We start from the raw sequence: 19,496 nt of genomic DNA on the forward strand, positions 1-19,496 counted from the left end.
ACTACACAACATGTAGGAAGGGGTGGGAAGGAAAAACAGAGAGAGAGAAGGAAGGAGTAACAGTGCCCAAAAAGAACTCATTACTGATTTATGAAATGGTAGCACCTCTCTGTGCACATCACTTAATTTAAAAAAAAAAATTTAAGTGTGGCAGGGAATCCTTTATTTATTTTTTTGCCGGTTCTTGAGTTTGAACTCAGAGCCTGGGCACTGTCCCTGAGCATCTCTGTGCTCAAGGTTAGCACTCTACCACTTGAGCCATAGCGTCACTTCCGGCTTTTTCTGTTTATATGGTACTGAGGAATCGAACCCAGGGCTTCAGGCATGCTAGGCAAGCACTCTACCACTAAGCCACATTCCCAGCCCAGGGAATCCTTTTAAACTATGATTTTTATAATCTTTAAATAGTTGTACAAAGGAGTTGCCACTAGTTTATGAATACATTTCAATCAACGTCACCTCTTTCAACCTTCTCTCCTATCCCTCCCAATCCCACCATTTCCCTCAGTTTTCTTTCTTTTGCAGGATTTGCTCTGAATTTTATGACTACATTCTCCCCTTCTTCATCTGTTCCCTTTGACCCCGTCCCTTTTCAAGTACCTGTTTCCTGGTGTTTATTTTGTGGGACTGTGAGTTAGTTCTTTTAAGGAATTACACCTTTTGAGTTGTCCCCGGAATCTACATTATTTCAGCTAATACACTGGGAATCTTTCCAAAATAAATCTTACCGTTCTTTCTAATAAAGAATTTTAGAAATTTCTTGCTGATTGTTGATTGAAGACGATTAAAAAACACTGAACTGTATGCCTAGTGTGACTCCCAATATTCACCAGTTTAGCTGTGTGACTAGTTGCCATTCATTCAACCTTGTGAGTACTGGATATGTCCAATAATTGTTACATGTGAATATTAGTGAGAGAGCAAATCATGGCAGCAGGGGGAGAGGGCAGGAAAGGTAGTACAAAAATGACAGGGGAAAAGAAACAAGTTCAAGCTGCATATACTATACGAGCCTCTCTTTAGAAGCAAGATTCTGCTATATATATATTTATATATATGTCTCTCATATATATGTCAAGATTGACTACAAACACACAAACCAACACATATACATACCCCACACTCAGCATACCTGTTTGCCCCATTTTCCCTTAACACTAGAAATCACTACCTTGGTGTAAGCCATAACTGCAGTGCCACTGTTATCAAACACATCCTGGCCACAATTAAGCTTCTTTTTTTTTTTTTTTTTTTGGGGGGGGGGGGGCGCGGTCCAGTTGTGGGGCCTGAACTCTGGGCCTGGGCGCTGTCCCTCATCTCTTCAGCTCAAGGCTAGTGCTCTACCACTTGAGCCACAGTGCCACTTCCGGCTTTTTTTCTTTTTGCTTATGTGGTGCTGAGAAATCGAACCCAGGGCCTCAGGCATGCAAGGCAAGTGCTCTACCACTGAGCCACCTTCCCAGCCCCATACAATTAAGCTTCTTAAACAGCTCTGGGCCACCAGGATTTTCAACAGCTCGCAGATACTATGAGTTTCTTAAACTCCTTTTCCTCAATACTGCTGAAAGTTATTTATTGTTATGTTCTTAATTTAACAACTTCCAAACTCTTAATAACTCATTTCCATTCTTTAAGTAGTTGGCTCTGATCTGTAGGGTACAAGAAAACTAGATCATCAAAGCTTATAAAAAAACTATGTATCAGATGTAAAAATAAACAGGTTTTGAAGTTCTTTAATGAGAGGATTGTCAAAGGACTTCTCTACTTCCTGTGACTCACTATCTACATTCCAAATAAAGCTGTGGAGAAATTAGCTCTAAATAAAATAGTAATAAATTTTAGTTTACTTAATGACTGGATTTTTTCCAAAAGTTTCTAAAATGAAAAACTACTTAAGAAATCTCATTGTAAGCATACGTATGTGTATGTGTGTATTTGAATGTTTTGTTGATTATTCTGTGTTTTTCTTGTGTGTTTTGGATTCTAAGGTAAACAATTAGGATATTTTTTAAATATGGCTACTAACTCTACATTAACAGAAATTATATCATGATCCATTTCATAATTCTGTTCTAGACACTATGGACATGTAATATCACAGTAGTCTGGATGTTAAAGGTATTTGAGAATCTGGTTATTTATACCAAAAGCGCCAATAAAGCCATTTTTAACAAAATATGTAAAACACTATCACTTTTCTTGCCTTGTGTCTGTCTTACTAGTGAAAGTAAAGTTCATCCAGAGACTCTGAAGGTTTATAATGGGAGCTGTTGCTACACAATAAATGCTAAACATTAAGTGCTGACATGAGAGTAGGTGTAAAGTTACAGACTTACAAGTACTAGCAGTCAACAGGTTAATCCCAAATAAAAGAAATCAAGTCATTCCAGTGGAGGGAAAAATAGTCCCAGAAAGGACTTGTCTAAGGCACAAACTTATAAATCTTTCTTAAAATGTGCTACATTATATTTTTTAACAAATTCATTATCTTTAAGTTGTAAAGGAATACCAATTAAACATGTGTTTAATACATCCATGAAATTAATGAGTTAAATTTTGAATTATGAATGAAATCATGAACTGATGAAACTAATTCAAGTGAAGTTTCTTATATATATAAAATATTGGGTTAATGCCACGAGCCTATCTTTCTTTGGATACTGATGGTTGTGGACAGCAGAATTTTACAGTCAGAAAGTCTTATAGAACACTTCATTTTTCACTATTTCCATGAACTGCGAAGGTCTCATCAATGATTTTTTCCTCCTACCTCTATCTCGCTAAAATCAGATATTAAACATATGCCCAATCACAAGAAAGTAATTATAAAACTAAGAGGTACAAAATTTTTAAGTTTTATTATTTATTCAGGAATGAAATAAACTCAAGTTAATGTAACTGATATGCTTGCATATGAATGCATCATGTTTTAAAACTTAAAATGGCAGAAGTGTGAGAAATGTGGAGATTTTACATCATAACTTCATATCTAATGAAAGACAGGTTTATTTTTCTATTTAAGAATTAATCATTTCCTACTGGAGAGCAGAGCTCATGTGCCAAGCAAACATAAGGCCCCATGTACATACATATATTCATACACATGTACACATGTCCAGAAATGAATTTTCCACATCAAATGGTAGGTCTTTGTTTAGCTTTTAGTGAAACTACCATCAGTTTTCCATGGTGTCTGCACTATTTTACAAATCCACCAGCAAGTTTAGGGTTCAAATCTCCCCACATCCACACTAACACTTGTCATTTTCTATTTTTCAATTTGTTATATAAACAGCGATATCAATGACATATTTTAAAAAACTATGAACAGGATGTTATTTAAATGAAGCTTAATATACTATACAAGAATTAAGGGTTTAAATTACTTGAAATGACTCATCTATGCTTAAGAAAATCTAAAAATATAACCATTTCTTGAATCAATTCCAAAATGCAAGTGTTCCAAAGATACTATTTCTCCCCAAAACAATGGAGTACTCTAGTTTTTAATAGAAGTCTCACACGGATATTCAAAAGTGTTTTTAATACACAGTTTACTTGTAAAAAGAAGACAAAAATATCAAAATTCACAATTCATAAAATACACAACAAAAAGACCACATTTGTTAAGACTTTCAGAGTCATTGTGATGAGCTTCAGGCAAAGTCCTTCATGTTCTAATCCATATAAATGATACTGTAACTCAGGAGATGAGGAGAGGAGGGCAGCAGCTTACATATTTAAATACTGCTCTGTAAATATGGGAGTATCTGCACTGTCTCTCAAGTGCTAAAAGATGTGTAGCTATATGTTTCACTTTCATATCAGTATCTCTAATATTTTTAAAAGTAAAGCTTTTAAAAAGTTAAAATAGTAAAAGTGTGCTTTTGTAATTCAATATAATGACTTATTAAAGCCTAAAACAATAAATACATCCATTCTTTAGTAGAGAGAGCTGTTGTATTTAACTTCTCTGCATTCTATCTCTCCTGCTCCTCTTCTAACACCTCTTTCACAGCAGACAACCAACCCCTGCTCTCGATGCTCAGTCCCTGTGATTCTGGCACCTCCTGGGATGTTCAAATGACCTAGCTTTGGGAAATCAAATTCACTGTGATTAAACCAAAGGAAAGCAAAGGGCCAAATAGGAAACAGTAAAATTCAGTCTTATTTTGCTGAGCAATTCTTAAAAGAAATATTACTAGCCTAGACTAAAAATGATGAATTATTTACTATCAAGGACTAACCAGAGAATGACCTACATACACATACCAAGTGAAGCAGAACACAGAGACTCAAGACATTGAGGAAAACATCTGAAACCCTAGATACAGGAATATCCTATATTTCAGATATAGGAATAAATTCCAATTTATTAAATCTGTATAAACAAACTTTATGCCTTATCTATATATGGGAAACTATACAAGTAAAATTAGTTAGAGTAAGTACTCAAAAGTAGAGTATGTGAAGCTTTAATATGGGAGGTATAAAATTCAACAAAAAATTTTTCCATCAACTGTTTTCCAATGGTTTAAAACATCCATTCTCATTTAAATTTAGAGTTATATAAAATATATACCTGTATTAGTTTCCTAGGGATACTCAAGTTACTAAAAATATGGTGGCTTAAAACACTTTTTTTTTTCCTTTCACAGCCTGGAGGCCAGAAGGCTGAAACCAAGTTTCAGTAAACTGAAATCAAGGTAGTATTTAATAAGTAAGGCCACAAACCTTTTAGTAGCAATAGGAGGAAAACCTGGAGACTTCTTCCTGGACCAATAAAATCATGAAAGCATTTCTGGGCTTACTGATACAATGCTGTTCCATTCTAGTCTCTGCCTCATGGTCACAACGCCTTCTTCTTTCCTATGAATGGCACATGCCCCTCTGCCTCTTTCCTATACGGATATCTCTGATTATACTTGGGTCTCTCCAGAAAGAATACTCTTGTCATCACATTGTCATCACAAGCATTTACCACACGGTAACATTAACAAGTTCCAAAGAGTAGCATGTGATTATCTTCTATATGACTATTAGTCAAACCACCACAATTGGAAAGCTATAATATTCCTTAAAAAATTAAGAATATAGAAGTTATATGCATCTTACATTCTTAAGCATTTTTCCATAATGTTCTCTACTAATATTAGCACCACCATAAAAAGCTCCAAATTTGTTATAGTTTAAGACTACAGTAAGAGGGCTTAGGGGTGTAACACTGGCTTGAGGCCAAGAGTTCAAACCCAGTAACACAAAAAACCCTTTTTTAAAAAAGACACAGTAAGACAAATTCTCATAAGCACAGTGACAAGAAACCACTCAATCAATTTTAAAATATTATTCCTTGAAACCAAAGATTATTGCCATGACAATTTATTTAATTCAAACTTTAAGAATAGAAAGCTTTACCTCCAGATCCTAACTGTTTGTAGAATCTGTATTCCAAATGCAGCTGTGGTGCTCTGGATTTCATGGGCTCCTAGTCAAACAACAAAAAAGCAAAAGCATTGAAGTTACTAAAAATCACTAGGCCCCAATTCCAAATGTTACAAATTTTAGTATCTGCTCTTATATAATATAATACTCAATTAGGCATCTTTGTCTAAGAGTAGATCCATGTACAAAACAAACTTGCGCTAAAATGGGGTAATACAAGAAATGTAAGAAAGAACAAATAGACAAGATAACAAAGTAACCAACAGAATTTTTAAAAATAATAAGAACAACCCTCTGTATAGTATCTTTACAATAAAATAAATAAAAATAATAAGAACTACAATAGCTAAATTAAAAACTCAGATTCCTAGCTGACCAATCCAACAAAGGAGACACTGGAAAGTGAAAGGTAAACACAAAATTAGAATAGAATACTAAAGGAAGGGCTGGGAAGGTGGCTCAGTGGTAGAGCGCTTGCCTTGCATGCCTGAGGCCCTGGGTTCGATTCCTCAACACCACATAAGCAGAAAAAGCCGGAAGTGGCACTATGGCTCAAGTGGTAGAGCGCTAGCCTTGAGCTGAAGAGCTGAGGGACAGCGCCCAGGCTCAGAGTTCAGGCCCCCACAACCGGCCAAAAAAAAAAAAAGAATACTAAAGGAAAAAAAAACAGAAAACACATTTGTCAGGAGGGGAGGAGAAAAAAGAATGAACACAGGTGATATATGAAGAAATAATTACTATAATAATTCAAGAACTGAGGATAATAAACCACAAAGACAGGAAAAATAGAAACTCCAAATGGAATAACTAAAAAAAGCAATTACACCAAGACACATCTTAATGATATTACAATCAATGAGACAAGAAATAATTAAATCCCCATTGGAAACTTAAATATTAAAATTATAATTAAAATAATCAGCATAGTTCTTGAGAGACAAGCTAGTTAAGAGCACAGTATTTAAGAGCATACATTAAACCGGATTATGCTGAGTTTGAATTCTCAATCTTCTACTTAGTAGTTGTGAGACTTTGGGCAAGTTATTTAACCTTTCTATACTTTTCTGTTCCCTCATCTTAATAAGTTGAAACTTTATCTTCCTCATAATTCCATAATCCCTGTGATTCTTATTAACTATCTACAAGTGCATAGCCTTGATATAAAAAACTGTCCACTTGTATAATCATGTGAAACTTAAACATTTATCTCTCGGAAAAAAAATGATGAAACTAGATCTAAGTTTAGTCATCCAAAGTTGATTCCAGTATGTCACTAGCAATAAAATTTTATTATTATACCACCATATGACAAAAGTCACCTTGCCACAGATGGTTATTTTTATTACCAATAAAGAACTGGTTATTATGTAAGTGAAAACAACAAAATGTGAAGGTAATAACCAAGGCCAGATTAATAAATTACCTGGAAACAAACTATCAATCTGAAACAGAGTAACATCAGAGCAATGTAAAAACTTTAATCAAGTAACAGAGTTGAGAGTAGTCACTGTAAGTTTCTCTTTCAATATCATACATTATTTAATGCTTTTATTTTTCACAAGTGCCACAATCAGATATGTTTGAAAATACATTCACAATATTTTCAAAGTATTACTTTTATGGCCAGTTCTGAACAAAATTATATATTATTTGTTGCAGTAAGATGAAATAGATAAAACTAAAAAAAAAAAACCTTTAAAAATGCAAATAGCAAACGAAGTACCAAAATGTAGAAAATATTGTATTGTTCCAATATAATTTTGGATGAATTTGAGGAGAATATGACTATCATAAGTCAACTCCAAATACTAATGAAGACATAGATCTAAAAATATTGTTACTCCAATATAATTTCTATATGTAATGCTGATCATTGTAGTTTTTTTTAAAAGATTAGAGCAAAGTAAGAATGTCTAAAAAATGCAGGAAGAAAAAATAATTAAAAGGAAAAATAATAAACAATAAATAATAATTACCAAGCGGAGAGGCCAATGATAATGATACAGCTAAAAAAAAAAAATCTAGCTAAAAATCTAGCTAGGCACAATGGCACAAGCCTGTAACCCTGGCTACTTGAGAGGCAGCGATCAGGAAGATGGGAGTTTGAGATGGTAAAAGGTTGTGAGAATCCATCTCAATCAATGACTTAGACCCTATGGCATGCACCTATTATCCTAAGCTATAGAGGAAGCACAATGACAGACATAGTGGCCTTTGTCAAAAGGTCACCCAAGCAGGAGGACTGCAGCCCAAGCTGGCCCTGGCAAAACTCAAAATCCTACTTCAAAATAACCAAGGAAGCTGGATGCTGGTGGCTCATGCCTGTAATCCTAGCTACCCAGGAGGCTGAGATGTGAGGACTGCAGTTTAAAGCCAGCCCAGGCAGGAAAGTCTGTGAGACTTAACCATCAGAAAACCGGAAATGGAGCTGTGGCTCAAAGTGGTAGAATGCTACCTTTGAGCAGAAAAGCTCAGGGACAGAGCCCTAGCCCTGACTTTAAGCCTCACGAATAACAAAACAAAGAAGTTGCCAGGCACCAGTGAGTGGCTTATGACTGAAATCATAGCTACTCAGGAGGCTCGATAAATAAGACTGTAGTTCAAATCCAGCCCAGGCAGAAAAGATCATGAGATTCTTATCTCGAACTACCTACCAGAAACCCAAAGTGGAGCTGTGGCTCAAGTAGTAGAGTGCCAGCCTTTAGCAAAAATACTAAGTGATAGCACTCAAGACTCTAGTTCAAGCATCATTACTCCCACCAGAAACAAGAAAAGAAAAAGAAAAAAGTAAGGAGTGAATTGGCAGAACACCTGTCTAATAAGCCAAAGTCTCTGAGCTCAATCCCAAGTATCCCACCTTCCCCCCACCCCCACCCCCCAATCCCGGGCAAAAGAAGGATGTATGTGTATAAAGACTGGAAGATAATGCAATAAATATTTACTAGGGCATCATCAGTGCAGACAGGATAAACCAGTTCAAAATCTGGAAAGAACAGGACCTAAAAGTCACCACTCAATAACTGAGAGAGACGGTAAGGTCAGCCTAGAGCAGTAGCTCCTGCTTTGACACAATGACTTATCTAACTTGGCCTATTAGATAAACCCCTGACATGCAGGCCCTCGTCCAGGAGCAGAGCTGCCACACCAATAACCAAGAAAAAAGTGCTGTCGTGCTTCTGACTGTGCTCACCACCCCAACCCCAATGCCAAAACTCATCCAGCTCAGGTCCACTAGCCTACAACAGGGAACAAAGAACGCCAAAAATCAGCCACACCCGTGTAAATACTCAAGTACAGTTCTTGCACTGCATCACAGGTCTCCCACTGTGAATCATGTGCACACTCATGAGGACACAATTTTAATTTGGTTTTCTATACAGCCTATACACTATTTATACTAAGTTAGGCATTTTGGATTTGTAATAGTAAAATATTTCACTAAAAATTAGAAATCAACCCTTTCCTTAACATTTAGATCTCGAGAGCTTGTGTGAACCGATTCTCCTTACTGACTAGTGTGACTCCAACTCTAAGAAAGTGATGCTGGGTGCTAATGGCTAGTGCCTATAATCCTAGCTACTCAGGAGGCTACGATCTGAAGATCATGGGTCAAAGCCAGCCTAGGCAGAAAAGTCCCAGTGAGACTCTTAGTTCCAATTAGCCCCTCAAAAACCAGAAGTGGAGCTATGGCTCAAATAGTAGAGTGCTAGTCTTGAGCAAAAGAGCTCAGGGACAGCACCCAGACCCGGAGTTCAAGCCCCACAACTGCCCCAAAAAGAAAAAAAAAAAAATAGTTACAAACTTAGTGACAACAAACTACCCAATGTATATCTCATAAATCATCTATGTAAATGGTATATCAGCCAGTTTCTCCTGATGGTTTATACCATAAACCTACTGGGCATCTTTATTTCCAAGTAAAAATAAACTATTTGCTAAAAATAAACTATTTGCTAAAGTCAAAGTCAACACATACACAGAGAGATCCTTTTAAGTTTTTCTGATTCCTCCCACCTGCCTCTTTCCTAAGTACCTGCCTCTCTCCTTTGTATCATTAATTTCACATCACCCTGCTATCACAGATCAAGAAACATAAAGCTGGGAAAATGAAGCTAAACCTTTAAACAAGCCTGTAGAAAAGCCACAATAAAGTTTGCCTTACAGAAACAATTCCTAGGTCTAAATTCTTGCAAAAGAGATCTCTCTACTTATATTGGACGCTTTTAGAATTTCAGAAAAAGTGCATGGGTATTGGCTTTCCCATTACCTCACACTCACATCAAACATTTGTGAAACTCTAAAAGCCAAGCAGTTAAGTTTTTGATATTCATGAACCAATACAAAAAATTTCAGAAACTACTTTAAAGTATGTGTTCAAAGAATCCAGAACACAAAACACATTTTGTCTCAACACTTGAATCTGAAAGAAAAATCCTGGGAATTTTCATCTAATTAAAATTTTTAACTAAAATAAAAATAGCAGTAATATTCAATATTCAGTTCTTTGGTTATGCCAAAATAAAGGACAGCTTTTGTGGCAAAGAAACACACTGGAATCTCACACATTATCATGAACTTGACAGGAATTAGGATATCAAGGACCTCAAAAAATTCAGTCCCACTTTACAACTTTGGTGGGGGGGTAAGGGGAGGGGATTCGGTGGGGGGGTTGGGGAGAGGATGGGAAGGGATGGGAAAGGGAAACAAAGGAGGAGGCTACAATGCTTGATAAGAAATGTACTCATTATCTTGCCCATGTAATTGTAACCCCTCTGTACAGTATTTTCACATAAAAAAATGAAAAAAATTCAGTCACACAACATCATTTTTCCTTTTCAAATAAACTTCCCAAATATAAATATGAAATTTAAATTAAAATGTAATTTAATAAATAAAAATTAAGAATGAGAAACATGAACTTACCAGTTTAATTGCCACATATTCATTTGTATATAAATTTTTCCCTTGAAAAAGAAAGAAAAAATCAGATTTTGCTAATCATTTATAATTTAATTATATAAACTGTACTGTTAAAAAACTACAGAATACATTTGAGTGAAGCAAAAGTCTTTACTCAATGAAGCAAAAGGTAATATTTGAATTGATATGCTTAGTATTTCATCTCCAGAGTAGAAAATAATACTAATAAATCTCACTCACAAAAATAAAAAGATTCTGGTTTTTGGAATACTACATACAATTTAGAAAATAATCTACAGTTAGGTGAATGCTAAATTTTAAAACTCCAAAATAAAAGCAGAAATTTCAAATTCCCCTCCTAATCACTCATTTTAAATCCTTCATTATTACAGGATATGGTTTTATTAGGGCTCATTTAATCTAGAAATGTATCAGATATGTAAGTAAAGATTTGGAATCTTTTATACATGCAAGGAAAAAGTATTCAAAATATGGCTCTAGAAAACTAGGTTAACAAGTTTGAGAAAAAAAAGGGTACTAACACATTACCTTACGATCAAATTATTTCCATGACAAACATTTAAACTCCTAAATGTTGAGAAGACTGTTACGTACAAAGAAGAGGTGAGTGACAAATCAAGATAGATTTAACATCATTACACTTCAAAAATTTAAAAAATTTACAGCAAATTTTAGCAGTGTCTATAATCAAGAAAATTCCAGTGGTAGCTATAACATTAGGAGACTATTGTAGAATTTTGGAGGTGATTAGCATATAGAAATAGCTAAACTAATGTGTACTTTTACAATTACATTTAAAAGAATTGAATAAAAGAAATATTACAAGGTGATTCCCAAATATCCAATATTTTCAATTAGTATAAGTTAGTTTTGTCATGAAGAACATAGTAAAGTGACAGCTTGGGGGGAGGGGGAGAGATTGTATTTTGTTTTAAACTGTGAGAGTACCTCGCCAAGAGTCACACGCGCCTCCTGAACACCAGTCATGGATACAATGCTTTTCTACAAAATATCCTTTAACCTCCTTTCATACAGCAATGGATAAATAGCAAAGTTTCATTCAGATCAGCAAAGTTTTGTCCATATATATGTGTCACCTGATACCTCTCCATAGCAGTGTTTATTCATGCAAATTACTAGTTACATGACTTTATGCCTTTATGTATAAAAATGAGTAAAAACTATTAGGAAAAAAAACGTAATATTCATGCTAAGTAGCTTAAGTCTCACAGACTCAATGTATTTGGCACAAAGATGAATCAAGAGAAATGCCAAATGTGATGAACATTAAACTCAATGCAGATGCTTATTAAACCTATATTAAATTTAATATTACACAGTATTTTTTAGGCAATTAACTCAGCAGTAGTAAGATGTCTATATATCCATTTTCAAGAATTCAGTATATATGAAAACTTACATTTATCTAATATGCTTAAATGAATAATGAAGAACTGGGGAACTGGTATCTAACAAAAGAGCAGTTCTGATTTCAAGTTAAAAGATGAAAAATAGGCACTTTACAAGGCTGTCACTTCTTTATAAGTATTTTGTATATAGTATTTATTTATAAATAGGAAAAAATTCACAAGTTTGCTATAGATCCCATAGAACCAAAACATACCAATACTTTCAAAAGTTTTATTTTCATTGGCATATGTGGTTGGACGTCTACATTTTCAGTGTCGGGAAAAGGCACTAAATCCTAAAGGCATCATATTCAAATAAAAAGATTTTGCTGAAGCTTGGAGGTTACAGTTATAAACATGGACTAAGATCAGAGAATAATGCAAATACATTTTTGTCATCTAACACAGACACAGTTCCAGTTTTAAATAAAATTTATTGTACATTATCGTATACACAAAAAACACATGATGCACAAAGTATACATTTGTGTGGATGGTATGAGTAAGAAGGGACTGTGGGTGTGAAAGAAGTCTCCAAGGAAAATGGTGATAGAAAACTGGTGTTGTAACTCAGTTTCAAAGGAAATTGCCAATATACACTAAATATGTCTGCAGCAGGGGTAAGCAACCCACCAATATCCCTTTTCCTTCTTTCATAACAACAGAATGCCCACGTTTGAAAATGGCTACCAGACCATAATTTCCCAGCCTCATTTTCAGCTGACTGTGGCCATGTGGCTAAGTTATGCATATTAGTGAACAAGAAGTATGTCACCTCTCACTCCCAGGAATCCATGTGTGCATTTGTGGCTCTTTTTGTTCATCTGGCTGACTTGTTGGAAGGAGAACTGAAGAAAGAGCACACTGCACAAAGACAGGGAAGGCACATATGAAGGATGCACAAGTACACTGACAGCCTGGGTGTGTGCCCGCTGGCGCTCACGCGCTCTCTCTCTCTCTCTCTCTCTCTCTCTCTGTGGTGCTCTCTCTCTCTCTCTCTCTCTCTCTCTCACTCTGTGCTTGAAACCACTGTATTTTGGGAATGTGTTTTTTGTCCTAGAGTTAGCTAGAAACAGTAGGAAAATAAACATAATAATGAATTCACCTAATCTGTATATGTAGTTGATATATAAGACCTACAGAATTTTCAATCAAACAATTCTCAAACACAAACACTTAAATAAAGAGAGCTTTGAATTATGTAGTATAAGAAGCCAAAAAAAAAAAAAAAGTAACAGGAAGGGTTTAACGGAAACTTCTGTAGAAAAATTATGTCAAGAAGTTAATAGTATCTTGTTTCAGATATAGTAATTCATAATAAATAGCACAGGAAAACACAGTTTATTATACTCAAAAGGCTGAAGAGACGGAGACACTACATACTACGCAGGGTCATAGGAGAAGCACCCAATTTAGGTGAGGTGGTAAGAGACCTGGGCCAAAGCATTTATTAGTGTCCAGGGAAGGCAAGACAAAGTAGAGGTGACTAGTCTCCACAGTTCTGGACCTTTGTGCTACAGAACTAGTCTCCACAGTGACATGGTATTTGACCCTGCCTCCCACTAATTAACACAAAGAATACAACCTCCACAGGAGATGAGCCAGATAGGCTTAGGGCTTGTCTGCATATCAAAAGCAGGCATGCTCCCAACTCAGACTCACTGCCTAATAATTACTATGTCTGGGAACTGGCTGACACACAAGATGTTTTCTCCCCTGCCAGAAAGGTTAAAAAAAAAAGTTCCCAAATACACAGAAAAATTAAAAATTATACAGCCAAATATTTTGGCTAGCTAGGGTAACTTTCAAATTTCAAGATTTCTCATTGATTTCTTAATCCAGAAGTAGACCTAACAAAATGCAGAATGACTCACCACCCAGACACCACAAATACATCACCTTATAACTTAAAATGAAAAATGGATAAAATGCTTAACACTTATTTAAATGATATATCAATTTTGTTAAGTGCTTACCAAATTAGTTTTCTAATTTGTCATTTTCTTAAAACTAATTATCTATTAAGAATTATTGCAAGCCAGGAGCCAGTGGCTCACGCCTGTAATCCTAGCTACTCAGGAGGCTGAGGTCTAAGGACCGCAGTTCAAAGCCAGCCCGAGCAGGAAACTCCGTGAGACTCTTATCTCTAATAAACCACTAGAAAACCGAAAGTGGCGCTGTGGCTCTAGCGGTAGAGCACTCGCCTTGAGCTGAAGAGCACAGGGACATCACCCAAGCCCAGTGTTCAAGCCCCATGACCGACCAAAAAAAACAAGAATTCTTGCAAGGGGATATTTTGAGTTGTGTATAGGATTTCAACTAATATTAGGTACCTGAGATATCTAAGTCACAAAGCCATACAATGATATAGCATTCTACAAAGAAATCCAAACAACTTCATACAGTCCAATTACAATAGCAATTTTACTGAAAAATCACTTAAGTATAACATGTATGCCATATTCCTTCTACTCAGAAATTCAGTACCAACAAATGTTTATAGAGTATAATTAGAATAGTTTGATGATGCTTATCAAAATGAACTTCAAGAAATGGAAATAAGAGGTTTTTTTGAAAAAAATGATACTGTTTGCTGGATTTTTCTTGAGGGTGTGGGGGGGGGGGCAGTGAAATGGGGCTTGAACTCAGGGCCTGGGTGTTATCCCTTAGCATTTGCACTCAAGGCTAGCACTCTACCACTTTGAGCCATAGCACCATTTCTGGTTTTCTGAGAGTTAATTGGATATAAGATGCTCACTGACTTTCCTGCCCAGGCTGGCTCTGAATCATGATCTCCACACCTCAGCCTCCTGAGTAGCTAGGATTACAGGCTTGAGCTACCTGCGGGCCCAGCTGGTTTATTCTCTTTTGTCACTGTAATTTATTTCTGTAGACTTTGCCTTGTATATGTTTATATGATTCTGAGAGACGAAAAGGAAGCACAGAAAAGGTAGAACAAATGAAACCAATTGAGCAGTGATACTCACTAAACACTATGTTAGAAATTAAGGATACAACTTTCAGAGGCAAGGAGTTAGGAAGGGAAAAATGGAGAAAATAAGGGAGGGGGGTAGCACTGTTCAAACAAAAACTGTACACATTACCGGACTTAAGTAACTGTAACCTCTCCGTACATCACCTTTACAATAAAATTTAAATTAAAAAGAAAAAATGATTTGAAAGAAAATATTTTAAAAATACAAACCAACTTTCACAGCATTACAAATTGTTTAGCCAGCTATAGAAAGAATAATTCATCTTCCAAACAGAGAAATCATTTGGAGTCTTGACAGAAGGGGTAAAATGCCTTCTTTAGTAGTCTTTGAATAAGAAAGAATAAGTTGATTTAGTTCTGCATGTATATATGTTTAATATACATCATATATACGCTATGTATATAAAAATATAGAATACATAAACATATATACAATGTGTTCTAAACATACATAAATCACACATATTTGATACAGATATTACATTTAAATAAATTTATATAAATATTACACAGGTATATATAATATGATTTAGATTAGATTAGAAGTTCTAAGAAGCTACCTTTTTTATATGACTACTTATTCAAAGATTGTAAAAGAGTGTTTTATGCTTTAGGAATAAACTGTAATTTCTGGCTCATACAGTTTTTCATACTGTCCTGGTTAAAACAGTCCACTAGATTTATTTTGTATGAATACATACACATATAATATATATAATGTACATGTATGTATGTTTGTGTATATATACATATATATGCATGTTGGTGCATAGTTATTTGAAATAAATCACGCAAAACAAATTTCAAATAGAAATAGCCAAAGTACAGGCAGATATAATGCTGGTTTCTTAAATTATCCTCTAATCTAGGAAGTAGAAATAACTGTAATATGAAATTGACAAACTTGAGGCCCTGAATGGCTCAATGCATGGCTAAAAGTATACATTCTATATAGATAGGAAACATTTGGTATTATTCTCTAGTTTAGTGTCAAGTATTTGCTGGATAGCATCAAAGTTAGACAAAAGTAAATTGCCTGGTTTCTCTAACTCCAAAGTCAAGCAGCTTAAAAATGCCAAACTATCAGATTCAGTATCTTTTCAGGAAAATGCAACACATTTACCTTTAGAAATATTTGTGATTCTATTAAAAGTTTGTCAGACACATCATGAGATAGCTAGGTACAAAGTATGTAATGTTTTATTGCTTTTATCTGGCTTCATTCAGATATTTAATGTACATTAGCAACAAAAAACTAATGAGATAAGAGTCACTGCCAATTGTTTCTGCAGGATAATGAGAGATGAGTAGATGAGCTCACCTGGAACTGTTTCGAGCAGTAGAGCTGAACCCAAGCTTAACTTTTATTTCAATTTCTTTGTGGTCCACTGGTCAGGACTTTCTGGCCCATCAATTCTGACTCCCCCACCCTCTTCAAAGGAGACAACTACAATTCTACTATACTAGGTGCTCAAAGACTGAGACTTTATGCTCCTGAATCTGTCTTAAATTGTTTGTTAACATCGGGCAAGTAACTTACCCTCAACATTCTGAAATGTAGAGTTTTTTATTAGATGAATGCTTCCCAAATTTACCTAACTATGATAACCTGAGTCAATACTCTTGAGTCTTTTGTTAAGAAAATATTCCTGAGCCCTTCAACATATTTTTAGGGGAAAGTGAAGAAGATTGAAGAGAGAGAAAAATTCAATTACAACAATGTAAATTTCATTAATTTTATGCCATTTCAGTACATTAATGTGAAGTCATATATAGTTTGAAAGTTACTAATTATCTTAAAATATAAGAAAGGTACCTAAATATCATACCTAAAGAACACTGCAAAAGGCCTTATTATTGGCACCTTTTTTTAGCCTTCTCAACCTTTCCAAACTACTTTCTTCTTTTCTCATATTATCAAAAAAAAAAAAAAATGAGAATGGTTAAACTCTAGTAAGTAGACATTACTATGCCAGGTAATTCTCACAAATGAAATACCATGTCAATAAGAAATGCCTAACATCTACCTTCTTTAGAATTACCATAAAAATTAATTGATTAAATGACAATCTTTTTCATTAAAACTTATCTTCCATTTAAAAACATGCTTCTCTTATAATGGAACAAACAAAATAGTCTTACCTAATCGTAATTCTCCAAAATTGCCACATCCAATTTTTTTTCCAACTCTAAAGTTAGGTCCAACCATTAACACCCCAGATGATGAAGACCCAGTTCCTCGAGTGCCGTGCCCGGACCGACCGCTAGGCCGTGCCATTCTATCATCTGCTCTGTCCTTGTCTTTCTTTTTATTATCCATATCAAGTTTGCGGTACTCCACTTTGAATTCTTTAATCAAGACAAGCACGTTGAAATAGGGTACTGTGAGAATAGGTACATCCCTAGGTAACTCTACCAGATGAGTACTCTTAACATTCAAATTTCAGTCGGTAGTCAATGGGCTGGAGCGTGTTCATCCCATTCGTAAAACTGTTCTCAGTTGTCTTTTCAGCAAAACATGTCTTTGAAAGTATCTTCTCTGTGATATGAGCTGATGTTGATAGAGAGCTGGAACATCAAGAAAAGATGAAGTGAGATGACATAACATGAACTTACACAGTGAGTTATTGCTATATATGTTGATGCCCACTGAAATCAAACTGCTGCAGAATCTTAAATTGGCTAGTGCCCTTTAATTCTACACTTTAGTGCTAAAAAAATTAGAAAAACAAAAAGAAAAAAATTTAAAAATGTTTTTAAAATAAAATAGTGCTAAAAGGTATTGTGTCATAAAAGAGTAGACACTCACTAACCTAGAATCTTGCAACTTAAAAATCATATCAACTAAAAAAATACAAGAAATTCAATAAATAGTTTTTCTATTTTAAAGCAGAAAGATGGAACAGTTGGAAGATTAGAATACCTTATTGAAAGTGTCTTCTCCATGCTCATATGCTTAATAATTTTCAGTCTTTTCAAAAACATTCTCTTTTGATTTTCATTTATTCAAGTATTTATTCCTATTTATATACAGAAAAGGAATACAAAACTAGTAATTCTTAAATCATTCTTACTATCTCATTAGGAAAAATGTTCTTAGGTAACATTTGAGCTAGACTTTTTAGAAAAAATGAAATTACACATGGCTAAGACAGTCGAGAAATATCAACTTTAAAAGGTGGGAAAAGGGCTGGGAAGGTGGCTCAGTGGTAGAGTGCTTGCCTTGCATGCTCGAGGCCCTGGGTTCAATTCCTCAGCACCACATAAGAAAAAAGGAAAAAGCCGGACGTTGCGCTGTGGCTCAAGTGGTAGAGCGCTAGCCTTGAGCTGAAGAGCTGAGGGACAGCGCCCAGGTCCAGAGTTCAGGCCCCACTACCAGACCCAAAAAAAAAAAAAAAAATGGTGGGAAAATTATTGCATTTTCTAAATACAGATGAAAACGTTAAAGCATGCATAAAAAGTTCAAGGCTTTTTGGAAGAGTCTGAACAGACTCTTCTCTTCTTCACTTCTCAGAATTTCAGCCATATACTCTGCTGTAAATCTGCAACCCTATTCTACATGATCCCTTACATTAGTTTGAACAATATAAATAGGTTTCTTTTCTTTAGTTAAAAAAGCTTTGAGTTCAGTGTGGTACTCAAGCCTACAACCCCAGAACTCAGGAAGCCAAGGCAGTACAATCCTGAGTTTAAACCAGTCTAGGCTACACAGCAAGATTTGATTTCAAAACAAAACAAAAACATAAAAAAGCTTTAACTTCAAAAAATAAAAATAATAAAGTAAAGTAAAAAAAAACTAGGATCAATAAAGGATTTATTTGTAATTCTGAAATTGGATTGCTATAAATAGTATACCATTAATTTTTGGTAACTTCCCAAATATGTGATTAGTCCCAATACTCAATTTTCAGTAGAATATTAATTGTACAAAGCATGTATATAATGTACTCAAACTAAAGTCACTCCCCTCTATTACATTTCTTATTCCTTCTACTCCCTTTTTTAAACAAGTTTTCACATACCCCACTGGCTTTCATACCCCTCCAACTGGTTCTCCCTCTATCTACACTCCCTACTTTATTCTCATGCTACAGCTGATGCCTCTTGCTTATTTGCTCTGTTCCTGATGTAAAACTACACAAAATCTTTGCTTCTAGATATAATGGGGTATTCTTAAACATTCCCTCGTACTGGTTATGCTGTATAAAAAAGCTTGGCTGAAAAGTTCCTTTAAAAAAAAAAAAAAGTCAATCAACAAATTGAAGACATTCAGCAGTCTCATTTAGAAAACTGAACTGAGACATAAAAACTGCTCAAACTCACAAGAAAAAATTTTTTTTAAGTAATCTTAAAAAAAAACAAGAGGGAAAACTACCCATGACTATAGAGGAACAAAGTTCCTGACAAAAACAATGGAGGCCCTAAGATGAATAAAAGGAAGTTTTCAAAGAAATGAAAAGAGAAAGTAGACTTTCAACCCATTTCTCCATCCAGTAAAAATTATTCTCTAAATCAGTTGAGGGGCTGAGATATATAGCTCTGTGGCAGGCACCTGTCTAGCATTCACAAGGCTTATGATTCAATCTGGATCATCACGAAGAAAATGAACACACACACACACACACACACACAGAAGGAAAGCCATTAAGATGAAGGAAAGCTGAGAATCAGTCATCAGATGATTTGAACAAGAAATTCTTAAGTTGTCC

The 19,496-nt window shown here is 35.0% G+C and overlaps 1 protein-coding gene across 8 annotated transcripts in view; it reads right to left on the minus strand.

Annotated features, from left to right (window-relative positions):
- Csnk1g3 (casein kinase 1 gamma 3) overlaps positions 1 to 19,496 on the minus strand; it is an 88,680-nt gene that overhangs the window by 44,363 nt on the left and 24,821 nt on the right. For all 8 annotated transcript variants that reach the window (XM_042674362.1, XM_042674359.1, XM_042674357.1 and 5 more), the window contains exons 2-4: positions 16,930 to 17,355; positions 10,366 to 10,406; positions 5,416 to 5,485 (exon numbers count right to left, since the gene is read on the minus strand). In XM_042674362.1, coding sequence (XP_042530296.1) covers positions 5,416 to 5,485; positions 10,366 to 10,406; positions 16,930 to 17,107 — 289 coding nt within the window. In that variant the 5' untranslated portion in view covers positions 17,108 to 17,355. The remainder of the gene's footprint in view (positions 1 to 5,415; positions 5,486 to 10,365; positions 10,407 to 16,929; positions 17,356 to 19,496) is intronic.

Source organism: Dipodomys spectabilis, unplaced genomic scaffold (genome assembly GCF_019054845.1).
Source record: "Dipodomys spectabilis isolate Male_0828 unplaced genomic scaffold, ASM1905484v1 ptg000019l, whole genome shotgun sequence".
NCBI classification, from domain to species: domain Eukaryota; kingdom Metazoa; phylum Chordata; class Mammalia; order Rodentia; family Heteromyidae; genus Dipodomys; species Dipodomys spectabilis.